The sequence below is a fragment of the Rattus norvegicus genome, chromosome 4 (assembly GCF_036323735.1).
Source record: "Rattus norvegicus strain BN/NHsdMcwi chromosome 4, GRCr8, whole genome shotgun sequence".
NCBI classification, from domain to species: domain Eukaryota; kingdom Metazoa; phylum Chordata; class Mammalia; order Rodentia; family Muridae; genus Rattus; species Rattus norvegicus.
This window is the reverse complement of record NC_086022.1, coordinates 63685313-63710097: the sequence shown is the minus strand read 5'-3', so window position 1 is coordinate 63710097 and position 24785 is coordinate 63685313. Positions and strand designations below refer to the sequence as shown.

General features: G+C 44.2%; 1 protein-coding gene across 13 annotated transcripts in view; it reads right to left on the bottom strand.

The window, feature by feature from the left end:
- The window catches only part of Lrguk (leucine-rich repeats and guanylate kinase domain containing), a 123033-nt gene that overhangs the window by 27366 nt on the left and 70882 nt on the right, over positions 1–24785 (bottom strand). For 8 of the 13 annotated variants that reach the window (XM_017592530.3, XM_063285744.1, XM_006236253.5 and 5 more), the window contains exon 16: positions 9104–9234. In XM_017592530.3, the coding sequence (XP_017448019.1) occupies positions 9104–9234 (131 nt within the window). 13 annotated transcript variants of the gene reach the window in all.

Genomic DNA, 24785 nt, shown 5'->3' with positions numbered 1-24785 from the left:
CATCATACAACAGCCGGATACTGAGCCACACTCTGATGAATCTTAAGTATATGCATATTTCAGAATTAATACAAAATACAGACTGACTATGCGTAGCTGTCATGCAGCCTTAAACAACGTGGTGGAGCATGAGGATGAGCGCCCCACCCCTGGCTGAGAGGATCCTGGCCGTGGGTGACAGCTGCCGGAGAGGGAGAGTCATCAGCGGGGAGACTCAGTGGTGGGTTGAGTGAAGACCACACATCCAAGAATTCTTGGGCAGCACAAACTGTGCTTAATGGGGTTTGAGAACTCAACAGAGGACTCAGAGTCAGGGAGGGAGGGAGGGAATGGGAAGTGGACCAGGGAGGAGTCAGGGGAGGGCAAATACGATCAAAATGGTTTCTATGAAATTCTCAAAGAACTAATGAAAACGAGAGAAACAAAGAAAATGACATTTAAAAAGCACGTTTCAGTTTTCATAATGGGATGATTGTGTTAGTATTGTTATTCAGAGGCTGTTCTCATGATGTGGGATAGAGCAGAAGAGTAATTTAACGGCCTATCATAATCCTATCATCGTCTAGGTCTCTGAGAAGCCTTTGGGAAGGATTCTCAGTGTGCAAGAAAGATAAAGGTGTAATAGAAAAAGCAAAACTCATGAGGCCATGAATTTTAATTAGAAATATCAGGTTGAACTCATGAAATATTTTATCTAGCCAGGGAAAAAGACCAGAGGGCAGAGACTATAGTTTAGTGGTAGAAACTTGCCTAGCATGAACAAGGCCCTGGGTTTGGTTCCCAGTGTCTTTTCCCCTAAGGAGTCCTAGAAGTAATGGCCACTCCAATAGTGATGGCCGTTCCTAATGGCCGAAATGCATCGTTGAACTATGACCTCTCACTTAGGGAAACCAAGACCGCTCCCTGTAAAAACAGCTCTGGGGTATCTTTGTTACTTTTCTGTTACTGTAACAGAATTCCCAGACAAAAGCAAGTTAGGAAAGAAATGGGTTTATTTGGGCTTATGTGTCCAGAGGGACATACTTCATCATGGCAGGGAACGATATGGCTTCAGGCAGAGAAGGCATGGTGGCAGGAGTACGGGCTGGCTGGTCACATCGCATCCACACTTTGGAAGCAGAGAATGAGAGGAAGTAGGGCCAGGCAATACACCCCAAGGCCTGCACCACCGAACCCACTCCCTTCAACAAGCCTTTACCTCCTAAAGGTTCCACCCAATCAGTGCCACCAGTTGGGGACCACGTGCTCACACAGCCTATGGGGGTCATTTGACATTCAATAACGGGTCTGTGCCAGGTAAAATACAAGAGCGTGAGCTAGCTTGTTATGCCAAATGGCAAAGCAGCTATCAAAGACTCCATTTCAAGGAAGTCAACTAGAAAAGATCATAAGGTGAGATTATTTGAATCCTGATATGGGTCAAAAGTACAGAAAGTCAGTGTCTTTCAAATATGTTTAAATCCAAGTATGTTCACTTACGTTACTGTACACAGTTCATTATGTGTTTGACATTTTACACGTCTGGATTTCCAGTGTGGGGCCTCTGTGACTGACGCTGTGGCACATAGCCCTGTACTCCTGTGCATGCCTCTCCTCTCTATTGAGTTTATGTCAGGAATGTCCTTGCTGAGGCATGGGGCACATGTATGTTCAACACCAGTATGTCCAGCTGCTGTCAACATACACTGTTTAACCCCCCCAGCCGTTGTCATGTAAGAGTTTTCACTGTGAACTGAGAATGGAGTCCCCATTGGAGGAATTAGAGAAAGAATTAAAGGAGCTGAAGGGGCTTGCAACCCCATAAGAACAACAATGCCAACCAACCAGAGCTCCCAGGGACTAAACCACTACCCCAAGACTACACATGGACAGACCCATGGCTCCAGCTGCATATGTAGCACAGGATGGCCTTGTTGGGCACCAATGGGAAAAGACTTTGGTCCTACCAAGGCTGGACCCCCAGTGTAGGGGAAAGTCAGGGTGGGGAGGCAGGAAGGGGGGCGGTTGGGGAGAGGGACATCCTTATAGAAGAAGGGAAGGGAGATGACATAGAGGGCTTATGGACAGGGAATAACATTTGAAATGTAAATAAAAAAACACCCAATAAAAAGTCTGTTTTATAATTTACTACTTTAAGTTTATTCTTATAAGCATCTCAGTATGATTATAACCTGCATTGTTTTGTGGTCATATAAACCTGTCATAACATCACTGGTCACCAGGCTATTTTTTTGTGTGCAGGTTTCCTGTGTATCACATATTTTGTCCTTAGTAACCAGTAAGAGTTCCTTATGTATTGTGGGCACAAATACTCTGTCGCTTATACATCGCAAGTATCTTGGTGTGGTTTGCCTTTTTAAAGTTTAATGCCACTTTTATTAACAAGAGTTCTTAATTTAAATTTTATTATATCTGTTTATTTATTTAGTATGTATACATGCATGCCTCAGGGTATGTGTGGAGCTCAGAGAACAACTTTCAGGGGTCATTTCTCTCCTTCCGCCATAAAGGTTTCAGGGATTGAACTCTGGTCCTCATGGTTAGTGGCAGAACCATCTCCTCTGCCCGGAAGTTCTTAATTTTAATGTAATTCAGTGTTTCCACATTTTCTTTTAGTTAGCATTGTTTGTGTTTATATTTAAGAAACTATTCACGGTGTCATGGTCATAAGAGTCTCTCTTACATTATCTTACAGAAGTACTGTTCTGCTTTTCACATTTATGAGATCATGTAGATTACATAGATTGCAAATCCCTTAGGTTTTGTGTGTGGTGTAGGACTGGCGTTAAATGTAAACCCTCATTTGTAAGCAGCTAATTCTATCAAAGATCTCATCTTCTTCCTACCACGCTTGTCACAGGTCAGGCCCATGCACGTGAAAGATTTCTCCTTTCACACGCACAGGTTTGTCTCTGAGATAGGGCTAGCATTTCCATACAAATATCAAAATCAATTTCACAAAGAGCTGTGGGAATTTTTGACTGGCTCAGATTATATCTATAGATTTGAAGAGCTGATGTATGCAATTCTTGTAATTCATAAATGTAACTTTGTTTTTTATTCTAAATAATATTTTTATATTTTTCTATGTAGAGGCATTATACATCTTTTTTATTAGATTTATTATTAACATTAATCTTAGATCCTAGTCAAAACATATTTTAGGGAGCTATGAAAACGGCCTGGGGGTTAGGGATGGTTGCTGTTCTCGTAGAAGCCCCGATTTGGTTCCCAGCCCCCACATAGCAGATCACTACCATCTTAATTCCAGCACCAAGAGATCGCCCTCTTCTGGGCTTCACAGGCATTGCATGCATGTTATGCACATACACACATACAGGCAAACCATCTACATACAAACGGGCTTTCTCTGAGTAGCCCTGGTTGTCCTGGTCCTATAGACCAGACTGGCCTAGAACTCAGAGATCCACCCTCCTCTACCTCCCAAGTGCTGGGATTAAAGACGTGTGGCATTATACTATCCTTTTGTTTAAGGAAGAAAAATGTTCTTTGAATTTTAAGATACTTAAAATTATTATTACTATAATATTGAAATTCCTTATACTTAAAACAATGCTTATTGAATGTCTGGTGGCTTTGTCAAGTGCATCTCTTGACTGTTTCTGAACTCCCAGAAACATTGTTTCTACGCCTAGGTTATGTTGTACTGGTCAGCACTCTCAGTACAATGTCTACTTGTCCCTACATCTCTTTTCCCAATTAGATTAAAATTTATGTTTCTCTTAATCTTCTTTTAGTAACTTTCCAGAGGCTGAAGTATGTGTCCTTAAGTCACTGCAGTCTGATGGGCCGACGTTAGTCATTACATTCGCCACCTACCTGAACCTTCGGTACAAAGACCCTAGGACATCTTGTCTCCATTTAGACCCTCCTCCTCCTTCGCCTTCTCTCCTTCTCTCCTTCTCCTCCCTTCTCCCTTCTCCCTTCCCCTTCCCTTTTTCCCTTTCCCCTTTTCCCCTTCCCCTTCTCTCCTCCTCCCCCTCCTCCTCCTCCTTCTCCTCCTCCTCCTCCTCCCCCTCCTCCTCCTCCTCCTCCTCCTTCTCCTCCTCCTCCTCCTCCCCCTCCTCCTCCTCCTCCTCCTCCTCCAAGATTTCTTTCCATTTTCTGTCAATGAGTAAATACGAGGGGTGGGAGAGAGAGAGAGAGAGAGAGAGAGAGAGAGAGAGAGAGAGAGAGTCTCATGAGAGTCCGTCCCATGGCATACATGGTGGTAAAAGGACTGGCTCAAGTCGGTTCCTTCCTTCCAGCATCTGGGCTCAGGAGATCAACTCAGATGGCTAGGCAGTGACAAGTGTCTTTACTCAATGAGCCAATCTTTGTATATTCTTTTCTCTTTTCTTTTCTTTGAGGCACAATCTCTCTACATAGCCGTGGCTATCCTGAAACTTGCCATGTAGACCAGGCTGGCCGCTAACTCAGAGAAATCCATCTGACTCTCAGGTGCTAGGCTTACAAGTGCACCACCATGTCTAGTTTATTTTTATATTTTCTTTCTTCTCCTTTGAAACGAAGATAGTTTTGATTAGAATGCAAAGAAATAGGTTTGATAAGGACATATTCATATAACTGGTTCTTATTTTTCCCTTATAGTCCTCTCAGCCCTCTTCCCCCCTATTCTTTTTCTTTTCAAGGCATATGGTCCACCACCTCCCTTGTTCCTCCTTCTTACTTTGCTAGGCCTCCTCCTGCTCTCGCAATCTCCTTCCTGCTTTCATGTCACATACATACACGCGCACACACACACACACACACACACACACACACACACACACACACACAGAGACAGAGAGAGACACAGAGAGAGACAGAGACAGAAGGGCACATACACACAATAGATTCCACATATGAAATGTTCAATATTTGACTAACTCTTGAGTCTTGATGGTGTTGCTCAACAGTGACCTCCATTTCCATCCATTTCCTATAAATGACATCATCTTTCTTCTCCAGAGATGAAGGAAATTTCACTGTGTGCATGGACCACATCTTCTTTATCCATTTGCTCATCTTTTGGTGGACAGCTAGCATGGGTCCATACTTTGGCTATTGTGAATTATGTGGCAATGAACACAGACTGTAAAATAGCTCTGTGGTATGCTGCCCCAGAATCCTTCAGGTACACAGCCAGGGGCTGAATAGTCGAGTCATGTGGTAGTTCAATTTGGAGTTACGTGACAAACGTCCATATTGATTTCTATAGTGGATGTCTTAGTTTACACTGTCATTAGTATACATCATATAGGTCATTAACATATACCTGCCCCCCACCCCCATTCCTTCTGCATTTCCCTGAACTAAGGATATGGAACACTTTTTCAAATATGTTTTAGCCATCTGTATTTTTTTTTTTGAGAACTTCCTGTTAATGGCATTATTCCATTAACTGACTGGATAGGTTTTGTGTGTGTGTGTGTGTGTGTGTGTGTGTGTGTGTGTCCTGTGTGGGGTAGGGTGTGTATGTGGGGTGTGTGTGTGTATGTATGTGTATTTAATTTTTAGAGATTTTTTTTTCCGGGGCTGGGGACCGAACCCAGGACCTTGCGCTTCCTAGGCAAGCGCTCTACCATTGAGCCAAATCCCCAACCCCATTTTTAGAGATTTTTTAAAGTAGATTCCAGATAGTAATCCAATTGCTTGCTAACCTTTTGGCTAAGCTCAGGTGTAGCTATCAATCCCTTGTCTGATGTATAGTTGACAAAGATTGTTTCCCATTCTGTAACTGAATCTCTACTCTGCTGAATATAATTGTTTCCTTTTTTGTGTAAACATTTTAATTTTTTTTGCAATCCCACTGTCAACTCGGGCTGTGTCCCGTATCACCACAGTCCTTTCCAGGAAGCCTGGGTAGGCCTGCGTCTCTATCCCGGGCCTTTCCCCGGTGCATCTAGCAGTTCCAGAGTTCAGGTCTTACATTAAGATTTTTGTGTGGGATATGCAGTATCTAGTTTCTTTTTCCAGGGTGCCATGTAGTCCTTGCTGGCTTTGAACTTACCAGACAACTTCTGATCTTCCTACCCCCACCTCCCAAGTATTAGGGTTATAGACATGGGCTACCATGCTCAATCTTAGGTAGTGCTGGGATTGAGCTCAAGTTTTTATAGATGCCAGGCAAGCAGTCTAGCAACTGAACCCCATTCCCAGCTCAGAGTCTCCTTTGCCGTGTGAACACCCACTATTCCCAGCACTGCACTGAGTGAGCTCTTCTGTTGAGGATGAAGTTGCTGCAGTGTTCCGACAGCTTTGTCAAAGATCAGATGACTACGTGAGCTTATTTCTGAGCCCAGCATTCTATTCCATTGGTTTACATGTTTGTGTGAACCACGCTGGGGTTGCTACTGTAGCTCCATACCCTGGATGCTGATGCCACTGAGGGAGATTTGAGAATTTATGTCTGAGAGCCTCAGTTCTTAGAAACAGCACGGCATTCCTTTCAAGAAAACCAGGGTGTCAAGGGCACATGAAGAAACTGACCAGAACCAGAATGGCAGACGGCAGTGGGTGCTCCACGTTAAGGCCGACTTACCTGTTCATTTCTACCTGAGATTCCATGGGATGACAAGATCACAGGGTTACCTGAGACTTAGCCAGGAAAAGAGAGCAACCAGCCAGCAGGAGAGGAGAGAATGTGGGGAATACCAGAACCAGCAGCTTGAAAAGGAATCCAGGAGCTCACAAGAACATCTCCAAAGTTACCATGTGATCTGAAGACTGCAGGTCTTTCTGAAATCTCCCAGAAAAGCCAGAAGCCTTTGGATTCTTAATCTAAAGACAGAGAGCGGTCTCCATTGCTAATGGCTGATGTTTGATGTCTCCTAAGTCCTGGTGAGCGGGCATAATTCTAGATTTGACTGACTTATATGACTTCCATGAACTCAAGCACCATGAAACCAGTTCACGTTATTTACAGACTCTTAAGAGCTCATGCACACACAGGTGCCCCTAAGAGGCCATAATCGGGAGGCCTTGCAATGGGGGACTTGCAGAGTCTCGTCAGGCTTGAGGAACATGGCTAGAGGCGGTCGGGCTCTTTTGTCTTTGGCAGTGTGAACTGAAGAACTAGAGGGAAGTCTGTGGGAATGTGGGAGAATGCTTCTACGTGAGTGGGTGAGAGGGGCAGGCCTACCCTCAAAGTCAGTGCAAGAGGCCACACAGAAACACGTGTTCTGTGCACTCAGAATTCCCAAGAGCTGTTATGCCTTTCAGGGGAATGCTCAGGTGTGTCCCTTTGCGACACAGCACAAGACTTGAACCACTGATTCTTTTGACCACTGACCTTGGTTCTGACTTTGGAAGGCGGTGTGGTAACTGGCTTTGAATAGGCTGGCTTTAAGTTGACAACTACAAGTTCAGTTAGATTTCTTATCGCTGTGAAGGGACACCATGACCACAGCAACTATTTATTTATTTATTTATTTATTTATTTATTTGCATTGTTTGTTTGCTGGTGTGCATTGCGGCGTTTTGCCTGAATGACAGACAGTTGTGAGCTGCCATGTGGGTGCTGAGAATTGAACCCAGGTCCCCTGGAAGAATAGCCAGTGCTCTGTATCAGTGACCCATCTCTCCAGCCCTGACTATAACAATTCTTATAAAAGGAAAACATTTCACTGGGGCTGGCTTACAGTTTCAGAGAGGTAGTTCACTGTAGTTAGCGCGAGAAGTGTGGCAGCATGCAGGCAGACGTGGTGCTGGAGAACAAGCTGAGAGTTCTACATCTTGACCCACAGACAGCAGGGAGAGACTGTGTGCCACACTGGGCCTAGCCTGAACCTATGAGACCTCAAAGCCCACCTCCACAGTGAGACACTTCCTCCAACAAGACCACACCTACTGTAACAAGGCCACACCTCCTGTTAGTGCCACTCCCTATGGGCCAAGGGTTCACACGTGAGTCTATGGGAGGCATTCCTATTCGAACCAGCATAGGTATATTCTGCAACTGTAATTTTTTTAAGTCTCTGCATTCCCAGATTATTACATAAAAAAATTATTACTCATGAAAACGAGCACAGGCCCTAGTGTATATTATACACTCCTACATGGGACAATTTCCAGATGTTCCTAGAGGGCTGAGTTGGGACATTGTTACAGGCCTGCTTTAAATGACAATGCCATAAAACACACTTCTGGAGTGGACTTGATGTTTTCCCCAGATACTCATAGTCACCTCCCAGCTCAGAGCAACTGGCCCCTTGAAATATACATTTTACCGTGCCTGTTTTATTGTGGTGCTTTTCTATTGCAAAACACAAGAGTCGGATGCCAGTGTTTTTACTGGGAGCCTGAGAAAGCGGTACTAAAAAACTTACACTTGGGAATTCAATTTTAAAGAGAGTAACTATTCCTAGAGATGGGGTGGGGGAGGGGAGGAGAAAGAATCTTGTTTACAGCTCACAGATGTGAGAGAATGGTTTAGGGAAACTTAATCCCCACATTCTGCCCCCACCCCTGTTTTTTTTTTTTTTTTTTAATGTATGAGAAAAGATTTTTTTTATTAGCTTGAGTATTTCTAATTTACATTTCGAATGTTATTCCCTTTCCCGGTTTCCGGGCCAACATCCCCCTAACCCCTCTCCCTCCTCCCATTACCGCCCTCACCCCAACAATCACATTCACTGGGGGTTCAGTCTTAGCAGGACCAAGGGCTTCCCCTTCCACTGGTGCTATTACTAGGATATGCATTGCTACCTATGAGGTCAGAGTCCAGGGTCAGTCCATGTATAGTCTTTAGGTAGTGGCTTAGTCCCTGGAAGCTCTGGTTGCTTGGCATTGTTGTACATATGGAGTTGGGGATTTGGCTCAGTGGTAGAGCGCTTGCCTAGGAAGTGCAAGGCCCTGGGTTCGGTCCCCAGCTCCGAAAAAAAGAATCAAAAAAAAAAAAAAAAAAAGAGCGGCAGGTTCCCACCCCTGTTTTTAAGATAGGATCTCACTATGTAGTCCCGGATGGTCTCAAGCTCAGAGTTCCACCTGTCTCTGCCTCCCGAGGACTGGGATTTAAGGCGTGTGCCGACATGTTCGGACCCTAAACCCTTTAGGAAATACGGTTCTACAATCACTTTTACCCCACCTGCCCTGCCCTTACCACTGGTGACTTTTTGGATGAAAGTTTGGCCCATAATTTAGTAAAGTAGTTTCTGTCTGTTGAATCCGATAATTCAACCGTACTGGACTTCCTAGAATAGTCTTCGGATTTCACGTAAGATGTCTTAGTATCTGGTGAGGAAAAGATAAATTTGTGAATGAAACATACAACAGAGTAAATTTCTTGATGTGACAGCAGTGTTTTATATTTTGTTTATTCAAACACAAGCAATTGTGCACTTAAAGTCTGTGCGTTTCGACTTGAAAATAAGTAAGATGCATTTTATGGTAACAATAAAATTAATGTTGGCCTATTGCATCCAGTAGGCACAGCCTTTTGGAAGTTAACCGGAACTCAGTCAGCACAGTTTGGTATTAATATTAATATAAAAATAAGTAATAAAAAACCAAACAACAATGGCTTTTAAAGTTACCCTCACAGTTACATTCTATCTGATAAAAGCCTCCTAAAAGCCTAGACGGAAATTAAAACATGTAATTCTGAGAAGATTTAAGGTTCAATGGAACAGGAATTATTCATAATTAACATGGAACCTTTCCTTTAAAACACTAGAAAACCCAGAGATAGAGAACACACACTTCTAGTCTTGCTCCCAAAGATGGGTCCTGAGTTTACAAGCCTTTAAGGTGTATGGAAGTAACAGGCAGTTCAGGGACGTTGCTTACAAAATGCTCAAATAAAGAATTCACACAGGATCTTCGGTTAATATGATTGTCTGAGCAGATGTGGGAAACTAGCCCTCGCCCAAAGACAAAAGGTAACGTTCATGTACAACAGAAGCATGTTTTGTTTTATATAAATATAAAACATATATATATATATATATCAGGAAAGAAACAGTTCTAGATCTAGATGAAAGTGAGAAGTCAAGAAATGGGCAAATGGACAAGAAGTCAGAAGGCAGGTTCTCTGAGCTGGGAAGACAAGGCCTGGGTCTTTGATACTGTGAGAAGCTGCAAAGAAGGTCTCTGGAACTCAGCCGGCAGATGGAAGAATGGTACACAGAGCTGTGCCTGGCCCGAGGATAGAAATACCTGTAAAAACATGAGACCTCGAGGCTAGCTTTTAGAGTGATGACTTACCATGCACAGAGCCATGTGGTGTGACCCCTAGTTTTGGAGTTGGGCATGGTGGCATCCATCTACTTCTAAGCCCAGCTCTTGAGCCGCAGAGATAGGAGGGTCAAAAGTTCAAGGTCACTCTCAGCTGAAAGAGAACTTGAGGCCAGACTGGCCTATGTGAGATGCTGCCTCGAGCAAAAGACTAGAGGAGAAAGGGGTGGGGTGAGGTGGGGGAAGGGCAGGGAACTGTTCCTTTGTGCTTCTGAGCTGTGTGCTGGGACTGAACATGAACTTGAACCCAAGTGTGATCATGTAAAACTAATAAAAGAAAACGAATCCTACTGTGTAGTAATCCTGGCAGGAGAGTCTAGAGTTCCACATCCCAACACTGTTGGGAGCAAAGAGTGATTCTCTGGTGCAGTAAATGGTCAGGGAACAAAGCCCAGGAATTCCAGAAAAGGAGGAATCTCAAGGGGTAAATTCAGGTAACCATACTCATCACAACACAATTGACCAAAAGGAACTGTATGTGGGAAGTCCTCCTGATAACATTCGTCTGATCCATACTTATGGAGCGCCTACCACTCTGTGGTGATAATTCAGGATGGAGACAGAGCAATAAACAGAAACTCCTCAACCCGTGGGGACTTTACTAAAGCTGCAGGCAGACAAATAACATGTTGTTAAAGGTGAGGTAATGAATACAATGACGTCAGACAAAGTGATACAAAGAGACAGCATGGTGGTCAAAAGAAGTCCTCTGAGGGGAATGAAGTGAGGAATTCTCTGTAAGGTGGAGAGATTGACAGAAGTTTAAAGATCCAAAGAAAGAAAACATTCAAATGACACCTTGAGGGGCTGGTGATGAACACGAGGCAGGGGACCAGTTTTATACAAGGAGACATTAGCAGGGTTAACCCGAGTATCCGTGTTAAGAAGTCACCGAGTGGGTAGACTGGAGCGTATAGTATACAGAGACCCACAACTGGACCATGCGCAGAGAGCAAGAGAACTTGAACCCTCAGTCCTAAATGGGTCTCCATCAAATCCTCCTCTCAGGGTTAAGGGAACTCTGAGGAAGAGGGGGCAGAGAGATTGGGAGAGCCAGATGGGACGGAGGACACCAAGAAAACAAGGCCTTCTAGATACAACAGGGCTGACACAAGTATGGGCAGAGACTGGCAGCATGTACATGGGCCTGCTCAGGTCTGGGCCTGATGAGGGCCTAGTGCTGAGAGGGGAGGGGACACAAGCCCCATACCTAATCCCCAAGCTGTCTTCATTTGATAACTAGTTGCAAAGGAAAAGTTAGTTTTCTCCAATGGAGTCTCACTGAGTGTATTCATTATACTAAGGGCAAGCTCTATGCCCAGCATAGATGGCCAACACAAATAAACTCAGTGGGTTTTTTATTGTTTGTTTTTGTGTTGGTTGTTGTTTGTTTTACCTTATACAAAAGCAAAACATTTTATGTTGTATAAAATGGTTTCCAGTTTTGTGTTTTTATGGGATTTCTATGTGTGGAAGTGTGTTATCTCTGCGGCTGCATGTTTCTTGTGTTTCTCTTGGAATTTATTCTGTTTTGTTTTGTTCTGATTTGTTTGTTTTTATTTTATCTTATTTTATTTTTATTATTGTTAGGTACCCATTTGTTTTCTAATAAGAGAAGAAAAAGAAGAAAGAAAGGAAGGAAGGAAGGAAGGACGGAAGAAAGAAAGAGAGAGGAAGAAACAAGGAAAGGGTACAGATTTGGGATTTTGCATGGGTGGGGAGGTGGGGAGGATCTGGAAGAGGAAACCATAATCAGACTATATCTTTTTTTTTTTTTCTTTTTTTCGGAGCTGGGGACTGAACCCAGGGCCTTGTGCTTGCTAGGCAAGCACTCTACCACTGAGCTAAATCCCCAACCCAATCAGACTATATCTTATGAAAAAAAATTTTTCAAGTTAAAAACAACCAGAATTCAGCACTAAGGTTGGAGAGATGGCTTAGTGTCTGCCACATGTCTGTTACCCCAATGCTGGGTTTGTGGGTTCACAGGCAGGAGGATCCCTGGTGCTTGCTGGGTACCAATCAACTCTGGCTTCTGTACTTAGGTGTATACACACACACACACACACACACACACACAGACACTCACAAACACACATTCTCTCTCACACACACAATTCACACACACACACACTCCACACATACACACTCACACACTACACACACACACACACACACACACACACACACACACACACACTACCTCCCTGCCCAGAATCACTCTCCTTCTAAAATTCACTGTAGCTAAAAAAGATGGATAATGGAGGAGATAGGCTTGCTTGATTGATTGTATGATTTATTTAATGTATATGTGTACACTGTCACTGTATTCAGACACACCAGAAGAGGTCATCAGACTCCATTACAGATGGTTGTGAGCCATCATGGGATTGAACTTAGAACCTCTGGAAGAGCAGTCAGTGCTCTCAATCACTGAGCCATCTCTCCAGCCCATTTCTTTCTTTCTTAAAACACTTGTCCTCTGGATTGGAACATTATGGAAAGACCAGATGATTCTAGCCAAGCTGAATGAAATTTACATAACTGCTCCATATTTTCATTATCTTTTCATTTGTTGACTACCCAGTGCCAGGAATGGGTTACCTCTTCCAGAGTTGTTACCAGTAGAGTCCCCTAGGCCACCAAACCTTACAGGCTGTTCTACAACTTAGTGGTAAGATCCTATTGCTAACCACCACATAGAACATGGAGAAATTGAGCTGGTGCTAACCTAGAAGCTTCATTGCTACTGGCTAGTTGTCATAGTGTTGGAACGTACTATGCATACCACCAAAGGAGACACATAATCACCATTCTTATCCAGCTGTGAACCCCGAGGGTTACGGCAATGAATGGTCTGGCAAGAGATGCCCCCTGATACAATGATGGCACAAGTATCATGTGAGTAACCAACTACTTTCTGGCTGGATTTAAGGCCTGCTCCTTAAGAAGGAACGTATGCTTGGTGCTGTTATCAGGACCTGTGGCTAGACAGATCCCAGGTCAGGGCAGGACCTACTACTCCACTAAGTAGACAGAGCAGTAAGCTGAATCAGATCTCAGCAGAGAAGTGTCTTTTCTACTGTAGATGGTGATTAACACAGAGACCCACCAACAGTCAAGATGCAGAGAATAGGAGACTGTGGCATCCTTTGTCCTCAATAGGACTTCTATGTCACGCTCTCTCTCTCTCCAAGGGTTGGGGACCATTGTGGAAGGGGGCAGTGGACAGACTATAAGAGTCAGGGGCAGTGGATGACTAAAACAAGAACAGTGTTTTCCAGACACAAGAGGGCAGTTGCACATATGAACTAACAGATCTGTGACAGTGCAGACCTCAAGAAATCCAGGAAGAACTGGAGATGGCCATGAAGTCCCACCCCCAGGCTGAGGAGCTGTTGCAGTGGGTAGACGCTGGGGGTGGGGACCTTTGTTTTCTTTTACGGTGTGCTCCCCGTTGGTTGACTAGCAGATGGCTACACGCCCAAGAGTATACAGGTAGCACAAACAGAAATTCACGTGTTTAAAAACTAACCAGGACACAAGAGCTGGGTGGGTGTGGAAGAGTATGTGGAATTGGGAGGAGGGTGATAGTGATCAAAGTAGAGTGTGAGATTTTCAAAGAATTAATAAAAATGATGAACACAAAGGGAAAGGAGGAGAGGCACTCGGTACATGTTCTCTAGGCCTTTTAGGAAACATGGAGTTGTTCCTTTGGCCGCATACATGCGAATCTACAACAAGGGTAATGTTGTAGACATCAAAGTAATGGGCACTGTTCAGAAAGGAACGCCCCATAAGTGTTACCATGGCAAAACTGGAAGGGTCTGCAGTGTCACCCAGGATGCTGTGGCCATCATTGTAAACAAGCAAATTAAGGGCAAGATTCTGGCCAAGAGGACCAATGTGCGGACTGAGCACACACAGCAAGCACTCGAAGAGCCAAGAGTCAGCTTCCTGAAGCGGGTGAGGGAGAAAGATCAGAAGAAAGAGGAAGCCAAAGAGAAGGGCGCCTGGGTTCAGCTAAAGCATCAGCCTGTGCCACGCAGAGAAGCACACTCTGTGAGGACTAACGGAAAGGAACCTGAGCTACGGGAGCCCATGCCATATGGATTCATGGCCTAATGGACAAAAAGGAAATAAAAATAACACTGAAGACCAATTTCACTGAAATAACTGCCACAGAGAGAATCATATGTCACACACATGTGTGCACTCATGATTTCCTATCAGCTGGGTCTTTCTTATGAAATCATATTATATATAAGCTAGTTTAAAAAAGTGGCTTTCCTGTGGGCTCCTTTTTCTCACCATGGTATAACACAGCCACGCTCAATCTGACACTGCAGTATGGCTGTCATCCTAACCGTTTAATGTCTCACTAGCCAGCAACACAACATCTGAGGTACAGATGGTGTGTTTGTATTACTTAAGCTACATTACAATGCCACAATCTTAGTGACTTAAACTCCTGTAATAAAGAGTTTCATATCGCTTGAAATATATTTTCTTAATACATCAGAAGACAAATGATCTCCCTTCTCAGTTAAAAACCGAGAGAATTACCCATGTTGCAATGCACTGCCTCAAACTTTCTGAGTGTCATTTTAAGTCAAAGTATCTAAATTTAGGTGCTCCTCGAGGCAATGCTTAAAATGCATGTAAACTACTTTATAGCCCACAAAAGACACAAGCCCTTCATCTATATAGGCCAGTTAAATTTATTTAAATGCCTACAGTGAGGCGTAAATGAGTTTAATGAAGCATGGTGGATTTTAAAGTTGCTTTACGGATAGTCTCATTACCGATGCTGGAGAATGCAGAAGGATATGGAAATAACTGGAATGTGGTTCCAAATTATCTTCAGTGACTTACACCTTGTACTCAGACGCATTCCTTTGAAGTCAAATGACTTAAATACTATTTGGACAATGCGTCTTAAAGGAAGGAAAAGCACAGAATCCAATCTAATCATCACATACAGTAGAGACAGAATAACTAGGAACAAATCATGCATGTGCATGCTTAACATTGTACCATACAGGCTACATAGGATTGTTCACACCCAGGGAAGGAGCTAATCGTCTATGTTAAGGATGGTAGCACAGGCCGTCATCCAGGTCAGTAAGGACTAATTAAATCGCCATGTGGCAGCCAGGCCGTGAATAACAGGAACGGTGGAAGCTGCGTTTTATTAGCCAGTGTTTCTCTGGCCGTCAGATGACTTGGGTAGCATATCCATGTGGCCACTCGCCAAACACACGGGGCTCATCAGTTTTCAAAAGGAAACTCTGTGAATACTTAAATAAGAGTTTGAAAAGGAATTGCGTTTCAACTAGTTCTTTTCTCTTTGAAGAAACAGTCTCTGGAAATGGAGGACTTGGGAAATAGGCTCCAGTTTTCAGGAAAAAAAAATTCTCAGTACCCGATGACTTCAAAAGTATTCATTTTTTTTCCTCCCACAAAAGAAGGCTCTAAAAACATGCAGTTTTATTTTAACTAGGAGTAATTTATCCCTGCCATAATTAGTACACATACACAAGTAAATTCCCACAACCTTTTACAAGAAATATGCATATAAAGTATACATCATGAAATATCCAACCACGAGAATGACTCAAGGACGAATTTAAGCACAGTAATGTGCTACAGCATGTAAAATATTTATTTCTAATAGGACGGTAACACAATTTGTGGTGGGAAATGAAAAACATTGGGTTCATTAGGGAATATTTTCACAAAACTGAAGGTACCAAAAGAAGCTATTTTTCCAAAGCAGAATTGCATCTCAAAAACATCGTGTCTGTTTGTGTAGTAAGAAAGGAATAATAGGAAGTAGAAAAATCATTTCATATAATACCCATGATAATTTTCCATAGCAAAACAGACACTACGTAGCAAGGGATCTCATAAATCTAAGGAGATAGAGTAATAATGTTCATGTTTCAATGGCAAAATGAATACATTTGCTAAACTATTCCAACAGTGAGGTGCTCTATTCTTCGCTAGCTACTTAAACAGAAACAGATTCCACACCAGGAAAAAGGACGCATGAGAAAATATATTCATACACAGAGAAAATGAAGTTCAAAACCTTTTCTTTCTTCCAGACTTTGCGTTTTGTAATGTCTTCAACAGAACACCAGCAAGCCAGCATTCAGACACCGAAATCCAGAACGTTCCAATTAAAATGTATGGTAATGACAGAACGTTTTACAAAATGAGAAAGTTTAGCACAAAGTTGTTAGTTGATGCTTTGAAGAAATAAAACATTCGGGGGTGGGTGTGCAACGGTCAAGGGTAGAAGCTTGGTTTATACGATCTGCAGTACATGGGAAATTGGAGACTGATAGGAGGAACTCGCAGTGACAGGCAGGAGGGGACAGAAACCTACAGGGAGCTTTGGCACAGCCCTAAAGTTTCCTCTCCTTTGACCAATATATCTGAATAAATATTTCTGATGCCCCACACGTCCACCTCTGAAAGAGTCCCTTGCTGCTAACCTCCCTTGACTTAAGGGACCCTCTTTCCTCTTGAGCCGCTGGGACCTGGGTTTACACTGCTGCCTCTGGCCCAACTCAGCCTTGGGAACAACTTGCTCTTAGGTACTGTTTTAATTGGTTGCTTTCCCCAACAAAAGTTTTCCTGCCTTTCTCCACTGGGATGTTTGGCTTTGTTCTTGGAAACTGAGGGCCTGTAGATCCAGGGGTAAAAGCCACCACAAAGAAAAAACCAAAGTTATTACCCAGACACATAATGGCAATGTGACAGCATTTGCTCTCTATGAAGTAAAATATATTCTATCTCTATCAACAACGAGATAACAATAAAAAGAACAGATAGCATTTATTGAGTGTGTGCTACATGCCAGCTGTTATCCTAAGCGTTTGGTGTGTATGCCACAGGGAGATTCCCCACTGAATCCGGTGTCATGCCCCTCCTTATCTTCTGCAGTGGCTGGCTGCCTGTGAATGCCCACTGAAGAAGCCCCCATCTTAGGAATATCACACCGAAGCATAATGATTTTAGTATCATTCTAATGTTCTCTAAGCTCCTTAATTTAGACAAGGCTGAAATCATAAAAGTATTTACTGAGAAGATAGTTTCATTTAACAAACACTCTACTTAGATTAAATAGGATACATTGTCCTGTTCTAGTTCATGATCAAATGTAATATTCTTTTGCTGTTTATGTGTTAGTGCTAACAAACTCTCATCTTGGTACAAACCATGCGGCAGACATTGTTCTTTCAGTACACTCACTCTTCACTCACTCACTCACTCCTCACTCACCACTCACTCACTCACTCACTCACTCACTCACTCACTCACCCCTCACCCACTCACTCACTCACTCACTCCTCACTCACTCCTCACTTACTCCTCACACACTCACTCACTCACTCCTCACTCACTCCTCACTCGCTACTCACTCACTTCTCACTCCCTCCTCACTCACTCTTCACTCACTCACTCCTCACTCCTCACACACTCGCTCATTCACTCACTCCCTTCTGACTAGATTGTAGTGTGTCTCAAGTTTCCAGGGATTGTTTTTTGACTTTCAGTGTTGTTTGTAATCGAGTTTCTAAGGTTACAATCATTAACATCATTTTGATGCTCATGATGGATATCCTACAGTCGGCCTGAAGATTAGCAGTCTACACTGCTAACATTACCATCCACCTACCTATCAACACAAAGAAAGAGGGGCAGGCGTTTGCTCTCTTCTCTGGATGCCTAGTTAACACAAAACCATCATTTCAAATCCTACCACGCAGGTAAATCATTTATAGACGTACGGTGCTAGATACAGAATCAACACTCAGACCTGAAGTGGGATTTGGAGGCTCCTTTATTGTAACAGTGTTGTTTATAGGGTAGTCATGGAGTTAGGGCGTGGGAGTTGACCATTCAATGGTAGCATCCCCATTGATAACGAATGTTTTGTAGGCTTTGTATAAGAGCATATAGCTATGTACAGGAAGCTTGGATATATTCAGGCTGAGGCCAATAATAACAAAGGGTGTAACTGCCAGTACGCCAGCTCCTGCTCCCAGAGAAGAACTCAGTATGAGGTGAGGCTAGGTTATCCAGCCAACCTGAAGGCAGACAGAGAAAGCAGGAGACCCTGGCAAGCAGGCCCTAGGAACTGGACAAAGTTGAGGTTCGGTGCACAGCCTTTCAAACTGTAGATTGCAAACTACGATGTAAAATTGATTTAGTAGGCCACAACCTACTGCATTTAGGAAATTTAAACTCAGCACCATGGAAAATACGAGTCCGTCGCCTATGAAGGATGTCTTAGAATATTTTATTACCTTTATGTAGTTGTGTTAACTGGATTGTGGTACTGTGAAATATATACTTCTATCTATGAAGCTCCCTCAAAAAAATATTTTTTGGGCCAGGGAGCTAATGAATACTAAGAACATTCCATTTCCTACCACAAAAGCATGCTATGTAATGAAAGGGCGGCTGGATTCTTCATAACCAAGTAGACCAGTTGTCGTACGTGGATCATAGGTCATAAAGAAAACCTTAGCTCCCATCCATTCCATAAAGTCACCCAACATAGAGAAGCTCTTTTTCTAAGGCAATACATCTGATGCCCGGAGGAAGCCATTCTGTTTTTCCGCAGGTCACCTTGGACTCTAGGAAGTCCCTTATTATGTCAAGTTGAAAAGACTAAATAGATATGGCAGAAAATTTAGAGAATACCAAAAGCATAAATGAGAGAAAAAAATTGTCACAACCTAGCACTCTGGAGCTAACATAAGAGCCAAGTTGATTGTACCTTCTTAACCCTTTCTCCCTCATATGTAAAGAACACCATCTTTCAAATAAATATTCTACATGATTACAAGGCCAACAGAAGGTAGATGTCTCTAGCAGATGGCTATGTTGTAAGTGCATTTCAAACATCCCATTACATCGAGTATTTCTCACCTTCACTATAAAACTTGATATGAACAGTCCCATGCACACTTCTTCGTGGTAACTTGGATCTACATGATCAGATTAAAGTGTAAACTGTAACTCTTCGACAGAGGGTAGAAAACTGTTCTTTAGGAAAGTATGCCCATTATCTTCCTCACCTGAATAGATCTTAACCTGTTTTATATGTCCCAGCTTGCTCTCAAAAGAAGTCTGTTCTGTTTGAACTTAAAAGTGAGGATAAACTGTTTCTGACATACTTATTGGAGATTTTCTTACTTCCTCTTTTGTGACTTGTAATTGTGCCTTCTCTGTCTTCTGGGGGCTCAGCTCTTCACATGTGAAGATACGCCTGGTGGGAATGCCCTCAGCATTTGAACACTAAATGCCAGACTTCCCTAAGAAGCAGGTATTAGGAGTACAGTGACTTTTAAAGCCAACCTGGCTTTTCTTTTTCTCTCTAAAGATCACTTTGCGACAAAACCAGGTGGAGGCGATGTGAACTTTGCCTGTTGGTGTAGATGGGAAAATGACCATTTTAAATATTTATACTCTGCATTGAAAATTATTTTTTCCTTGTAGCAAGGTAATCAATACTAGCAGCAAAATCCTCTCAGTCTTTCCTACTCCTTTCAAAGTGTCCAACAGCAGCAAGTCTGAGGCATACAACTTCAAACCACAGAAACAAAAGAAGCACAAAGGAAAAAAAAAACCCTCTCTTATTATGAGTTCCCAGGCCCAGAGACTCCTCACAGCAGAGAGACACTGGCTTAGTGTGTCCCACTAGAACACTAAAGAAAAGGGCTGCTCCAAGGACCTCCATCAACAGCCAAGAGCTGGACACCCAACGTGATTCCGAAGCCTGTTAACCAGGTTCACTACAGCACCCCAAATGCCGAATACAGAAAGTGAGTGGTGAGCTGGGCATCGTGTTCACACCTTTAATCCCAGCACTCAGGAGGCAGACATGGGTGGATCTCTGAGTTCAAAGTCAACCCGGTCTATATAGCAAGCTCCAGTCCAGCAAAGGCTACAGAGTGACACCCTCTCAAAAGAGAGAGAGAGAGAGAGAGAGAGAGAGAGAGAGAGAGAGAGAGAGAGAGAGAGAGAGAATGAAAGGAAGGAAGGAAGGAAGGAAGGAAGACAGACAGACAGAAAGAAAGAAAGGAAAAAGGCAGTCAATTCTTTGCTTGTTGTCTTTTATAACTCACCTCTCCACAGCTAAGCTAAATACCAACTGGATTTGACCTTCCCCGACACCAGTGCCATCTTTCAGGCCCTTACCTTGCCCTGTCCTGACTCCCACCATGATGTGCCAGTCATTCTGTATTGTCTTTCTTAACTTTATCTCTGAAGCACACATTGAAGCACCCAGCCCTCCCTTTGCTGCTACAAGATGTGGCTTCTCAAGTTCCTTCTCATGGCATCTGGGTTCTAAGGAGACACTAGCTGCTCCTGCCTGTGTGTTTAGGCAACTGGATCCCTTACCCCATCCACCTACTGACCAATTCTGCAACCCTGAAGACTCAGCCGAGGGATGAACTTTTCACTGAAGTGTTTCCTGGGACAGCTCTAGCAGGCTGAACTCAGTGGCCTTCTCAGAGAGAAGCCTTACTACAGTATAAAAAAGCAAACCAGTGAGTTTTCTTATCTGTGAGGTGACAAATACATCTGAGCATGCGTTGGGAGTTCTAGGCACCTTGATTTCACGGTGTAGGAATAGATCTTGGTCAAACATGTCAGCATCATCTTACTACATACCTAGCCACCATTACTATGTCTGGTTCAGAGAAAATGCTCAATAAAGGCTTACTTGGTAATGACTTCACTTAATAAACATAAGCTACTTAAAAAAAACCATCCTATAGCTTTTGATCTTGGAGAAGGCAGATAAATCAAAAGATAACTACTAATACTACAGTTATGAGAACAGTCTTGTCTGCTGAGAGGCTCCCTTACATCCCTGACTTAAAAAATATCCATGTCCTCTATTGCACTTGGAATAACATTTGCTGGTTGTGCAGGTTTGTGAGCACATAGCTTTTGAATATGACAAGACACAGGCTCTAGTCATTCGTTACATGATGAAATACGGATGTCATTTTTGTGTTCAGTTATCTTTCAATAATTATCTTCTGAGATTTTTTTTAAAGAATGGAATTGTGGGCTGATTGTCTTGACTGCAGCTATCTTTCTTTCTGGAAATGCAGTCTCCATCTAGAGCAGTGGACCCAGTGGGCGATGGTTGGCGGTGGCCAGGCCCATTTGTTTGTTCCAGATGAATGTTTAGTCAAAGGGGCAGTTGGTCTTTCCTTGGATTTTCTTTTAAATCTCAGGATTAGGGATGGTTTAAATGAATGTCTTTATAACAGAGGTAAGAGATGCCACCTGACGTAACTTGAGAGTTGTTCGTGTTCACGTCCCTGTATGTAGAGAGGATGGCTTATAACCATTTGTGGTTCAAAGAATGGACCCAACATGGAGAACAACAGAAGTGAGAATTGATGGGGGCCCCAGGCTCTTGCTTAGTCCAGGAGATAACGAGAACCTTGGTGATGTTCAATAGCTGGCCCCTTGTCTCTCTGAGAGCCCACTCCACCTTTGCCCTTCCCATAGGTTGGTTATGTGAGACACACACGTACTTTCTGCTAATAGCTTTCCACAGGCTGGCCATGGCTATACCTTACTCATTGACAGGAATATAACAGAAAAATATGGAGAGACAGATGAAAACTGATTCCCCTGAATTTTCTTCCCACAAATTTCTTTTAAATGACTCATCCAGAAGCTTTGGCATGATGAAGGCATGGACCACGAGATTCCTATTCGAGGACAGAAGAAAGGTATTCATCTGGAAATACGGAAGGAGGTTTCATAACATACCAATGTGGACCTCAAATGCTCGGCTCGGCCAGTGTCTGCCTTGGAGAGATGCACCCTCACAAGTTAACTGCAGGCTGGGAATCCTTAAAAACTGCAAGGTTTCTTTTTGCAGAGTTCCTTTTGCTGCAGCCCTCTCCAATGATGCAAAAAGCATGAAGAAGATTTCTAATCTAGAAGCGAATTTTCCTAAGGAAGACAGCAGTCTGCCCAGGTTCAGTCATGAAATCCCACTTAAGTTCAGAGTTGAACACGAGGACTTCTTGACACCAGTCATCGAGTGTTCTAGACTGACTGAGCTGTTGGCAGGGTCTTCCACCAATGCTATCACATGGGAAGCAGAGTTACAATGACTTCTGAGACCCCCAAAGCAAGGTGCTGACCAGTGACTGCAGAAGGAAGCCATTGCTTTTCCAACCAGTGACAGCACAGCTTCCGAGGAGCACTGCTTCGTAGAAACCCAGGCTTACACTTTGATACTCTGGCTGCCCCTGGCTCGCAGTCTTCCTGTCTGGCTACCCGGATCCTCCTGTGATACCTCATTCTGGGGAGCAGCAGGACTTCTGTCCTGAGGTACACCTCCATTTTTTCGGGTTCGTTTTTCTTTGGATTGCTGCTTAGATACAAGAATGCTGTGCCTCTGGGCGTAGCTCTGTCTGGTCTCCCTGGTGTTCCTCTGGGCTTGCGACTCCTTGGCCCGCAGCTGGCTAGGGACTGCAATGTCCTGTGCTGACTGGTCCGTGGCCTGTGGGGGCTGACCCTCTCTGGTTGGCTGATCCTCGCTGAGGGCAGTTTCATTTCCTTGAGTTAACCCTTCAGACATTTCTCCGTTTGGGGATGTACGCGTGGACTGAGACGCGTCCTTTGGGGTGGGATTGGTTTGTGCCTTCTTTCTGGGATTGTGTGCTTTGCGGTTTTTCTCCCGGTTCTGGGGGTCTGCTGACACTGGTTCAGTGTGGCCTGGAGAAGACCTGAAGTCAAGTGCATCAGACTCATTCCTCGGAGTGGGCCTGCTGTGGGATTCTGGCTGCTGGGCTGTCTGAGAGTTCCCGATTGGCATCTTTTTCGGGTGTGGCAACTCTTTAGCTGTCTCTCTCTGCGTGAGGGTTTTCTTCCTAGCTCCCTTCTGCTTGGTGAGCTCCTGGCTGTGAGGTGTGGCCTGCAGATCCAGAACTTTCTTACTGGAGGCACGGCCTACTTTTGGAGTTTTCCTTTCCCTTGCAGGCTTCGAAGCAGGCCTTGGCTCGGTGTTCTGAGGAAGATGGGGTTCTGTGGAGGGAGCAGGAATATTTGGGAGCCGAACCGTAGGTGCCTCCTCTTCCTGGGGTGGTTTGGGGGTGTGTTGCAGGGCTTGTTCCTGGACTGGGGGGCTAATAAGTGGGAGCTTCACCTCACTGCCTTTTTCAACCTGGGCTTGCTGTGGACTGTGGACTGCATGGGGGCTTGGGTTTTGGGGTGGTTTGGATTGGGGAGGGCTGATAGGAGGAAGCTTACTGGGGTCTCCATCCTGAGTTGGAAGAGACCTGGGAGAGGGATTCGGGGTCTGTTCTGAGCTTGTCCCCAAAGCCTCTTCCCTGCTGGGAGAGAGAAGCTTGGGGGTGGGTCTCCTGCTCTGGAGAGGAGCCAGGGTCTGGGGCTGTGGCAATCTGGTAGGAGCCAGCCGGCTCCTAGGAAGCAAGGCTACTGGCTGTTCCCTGACCTTTGTGGATGAGTCTTGGGGAGGTGGAATTTCGGGGTAAGGAGTACTGGCCCGCATAACTTCTGCTTTGGGGGTTTCCTCCTTCAGAGATGGTTGAGAGCCTACAGTAGGCTTCTCTATCTCAGCATGGGAAGGATCTTCTGGAAGATTGTGCGTGGAGCTACTGGATGCAAGATTGGCTGACTCTGCTCCCTCATCCTGGACTCTCTGAGGACTGACAGAAGCTGGGTCAGGTCCCTGTGCAGGTTCCGATAGGGCTGGGTTGTTAGGGGTTACTTTGGTCTCTCCAGATTCCTTATCCTGATCTAGCTGAGGGCTGAGTGGGGGAGCCGGAGCAGGATGCTGAGGTGGCTCTTGAGACGCCATTGTGGAAGACTGTCCTGCTTCTAGCACAGGTGGCACAGGCTCATCTTCAGGGCCCTCCGTCTCAGTGGTTATTTTTGGAGGAAGGTTGGCTGGCTGACCGTCCTCTTCCTTCACCTTTGGTGATATGTCTTGGGTCTGCTGAGGTAGATCCAGGTGGCTGGGACTAGCCTCCTTCTTAGGGGCTTCTCCCTCCTCAGTTAAGTCTTGGCTCTGTGGGAGAGTGGGGTTCTGATTTTCAGGGATCATTGCATGAGGCTGAACTTCCAGGAAAGCCTCTGTTTTCTGGCCATCTGCTTGTAGTCTTGCCAAGCGCCTGGGGGAGGGGACCAGGTGTGCAGGGACCCCAGAGACGGTCTTCTTGCTAGAGGAAGCTCCTGCTTTAATATAAAGAGAAGTTAGCTACAAAGGCTCTTTCCTGCTAGAAATTAACAACAAACCCAACGTTTCCCTGTGGTGATACACAGGGACCTCTAAAACAAGAAAACTGCACTTAGACATTCCCTTTCTACGATTTTCTAGATTGATAGAAGTTAGGACAATAGGAAAGGCCACCCAGAGACTGCCCCACGTAGGGATCCATCCCATCTGCTGACACCAAACCCAGACACTGTTGCTGATGCCAAGTGCTTACTGACAGGAGGCAGGTATAGCTGTCTCCTGAGAGGCT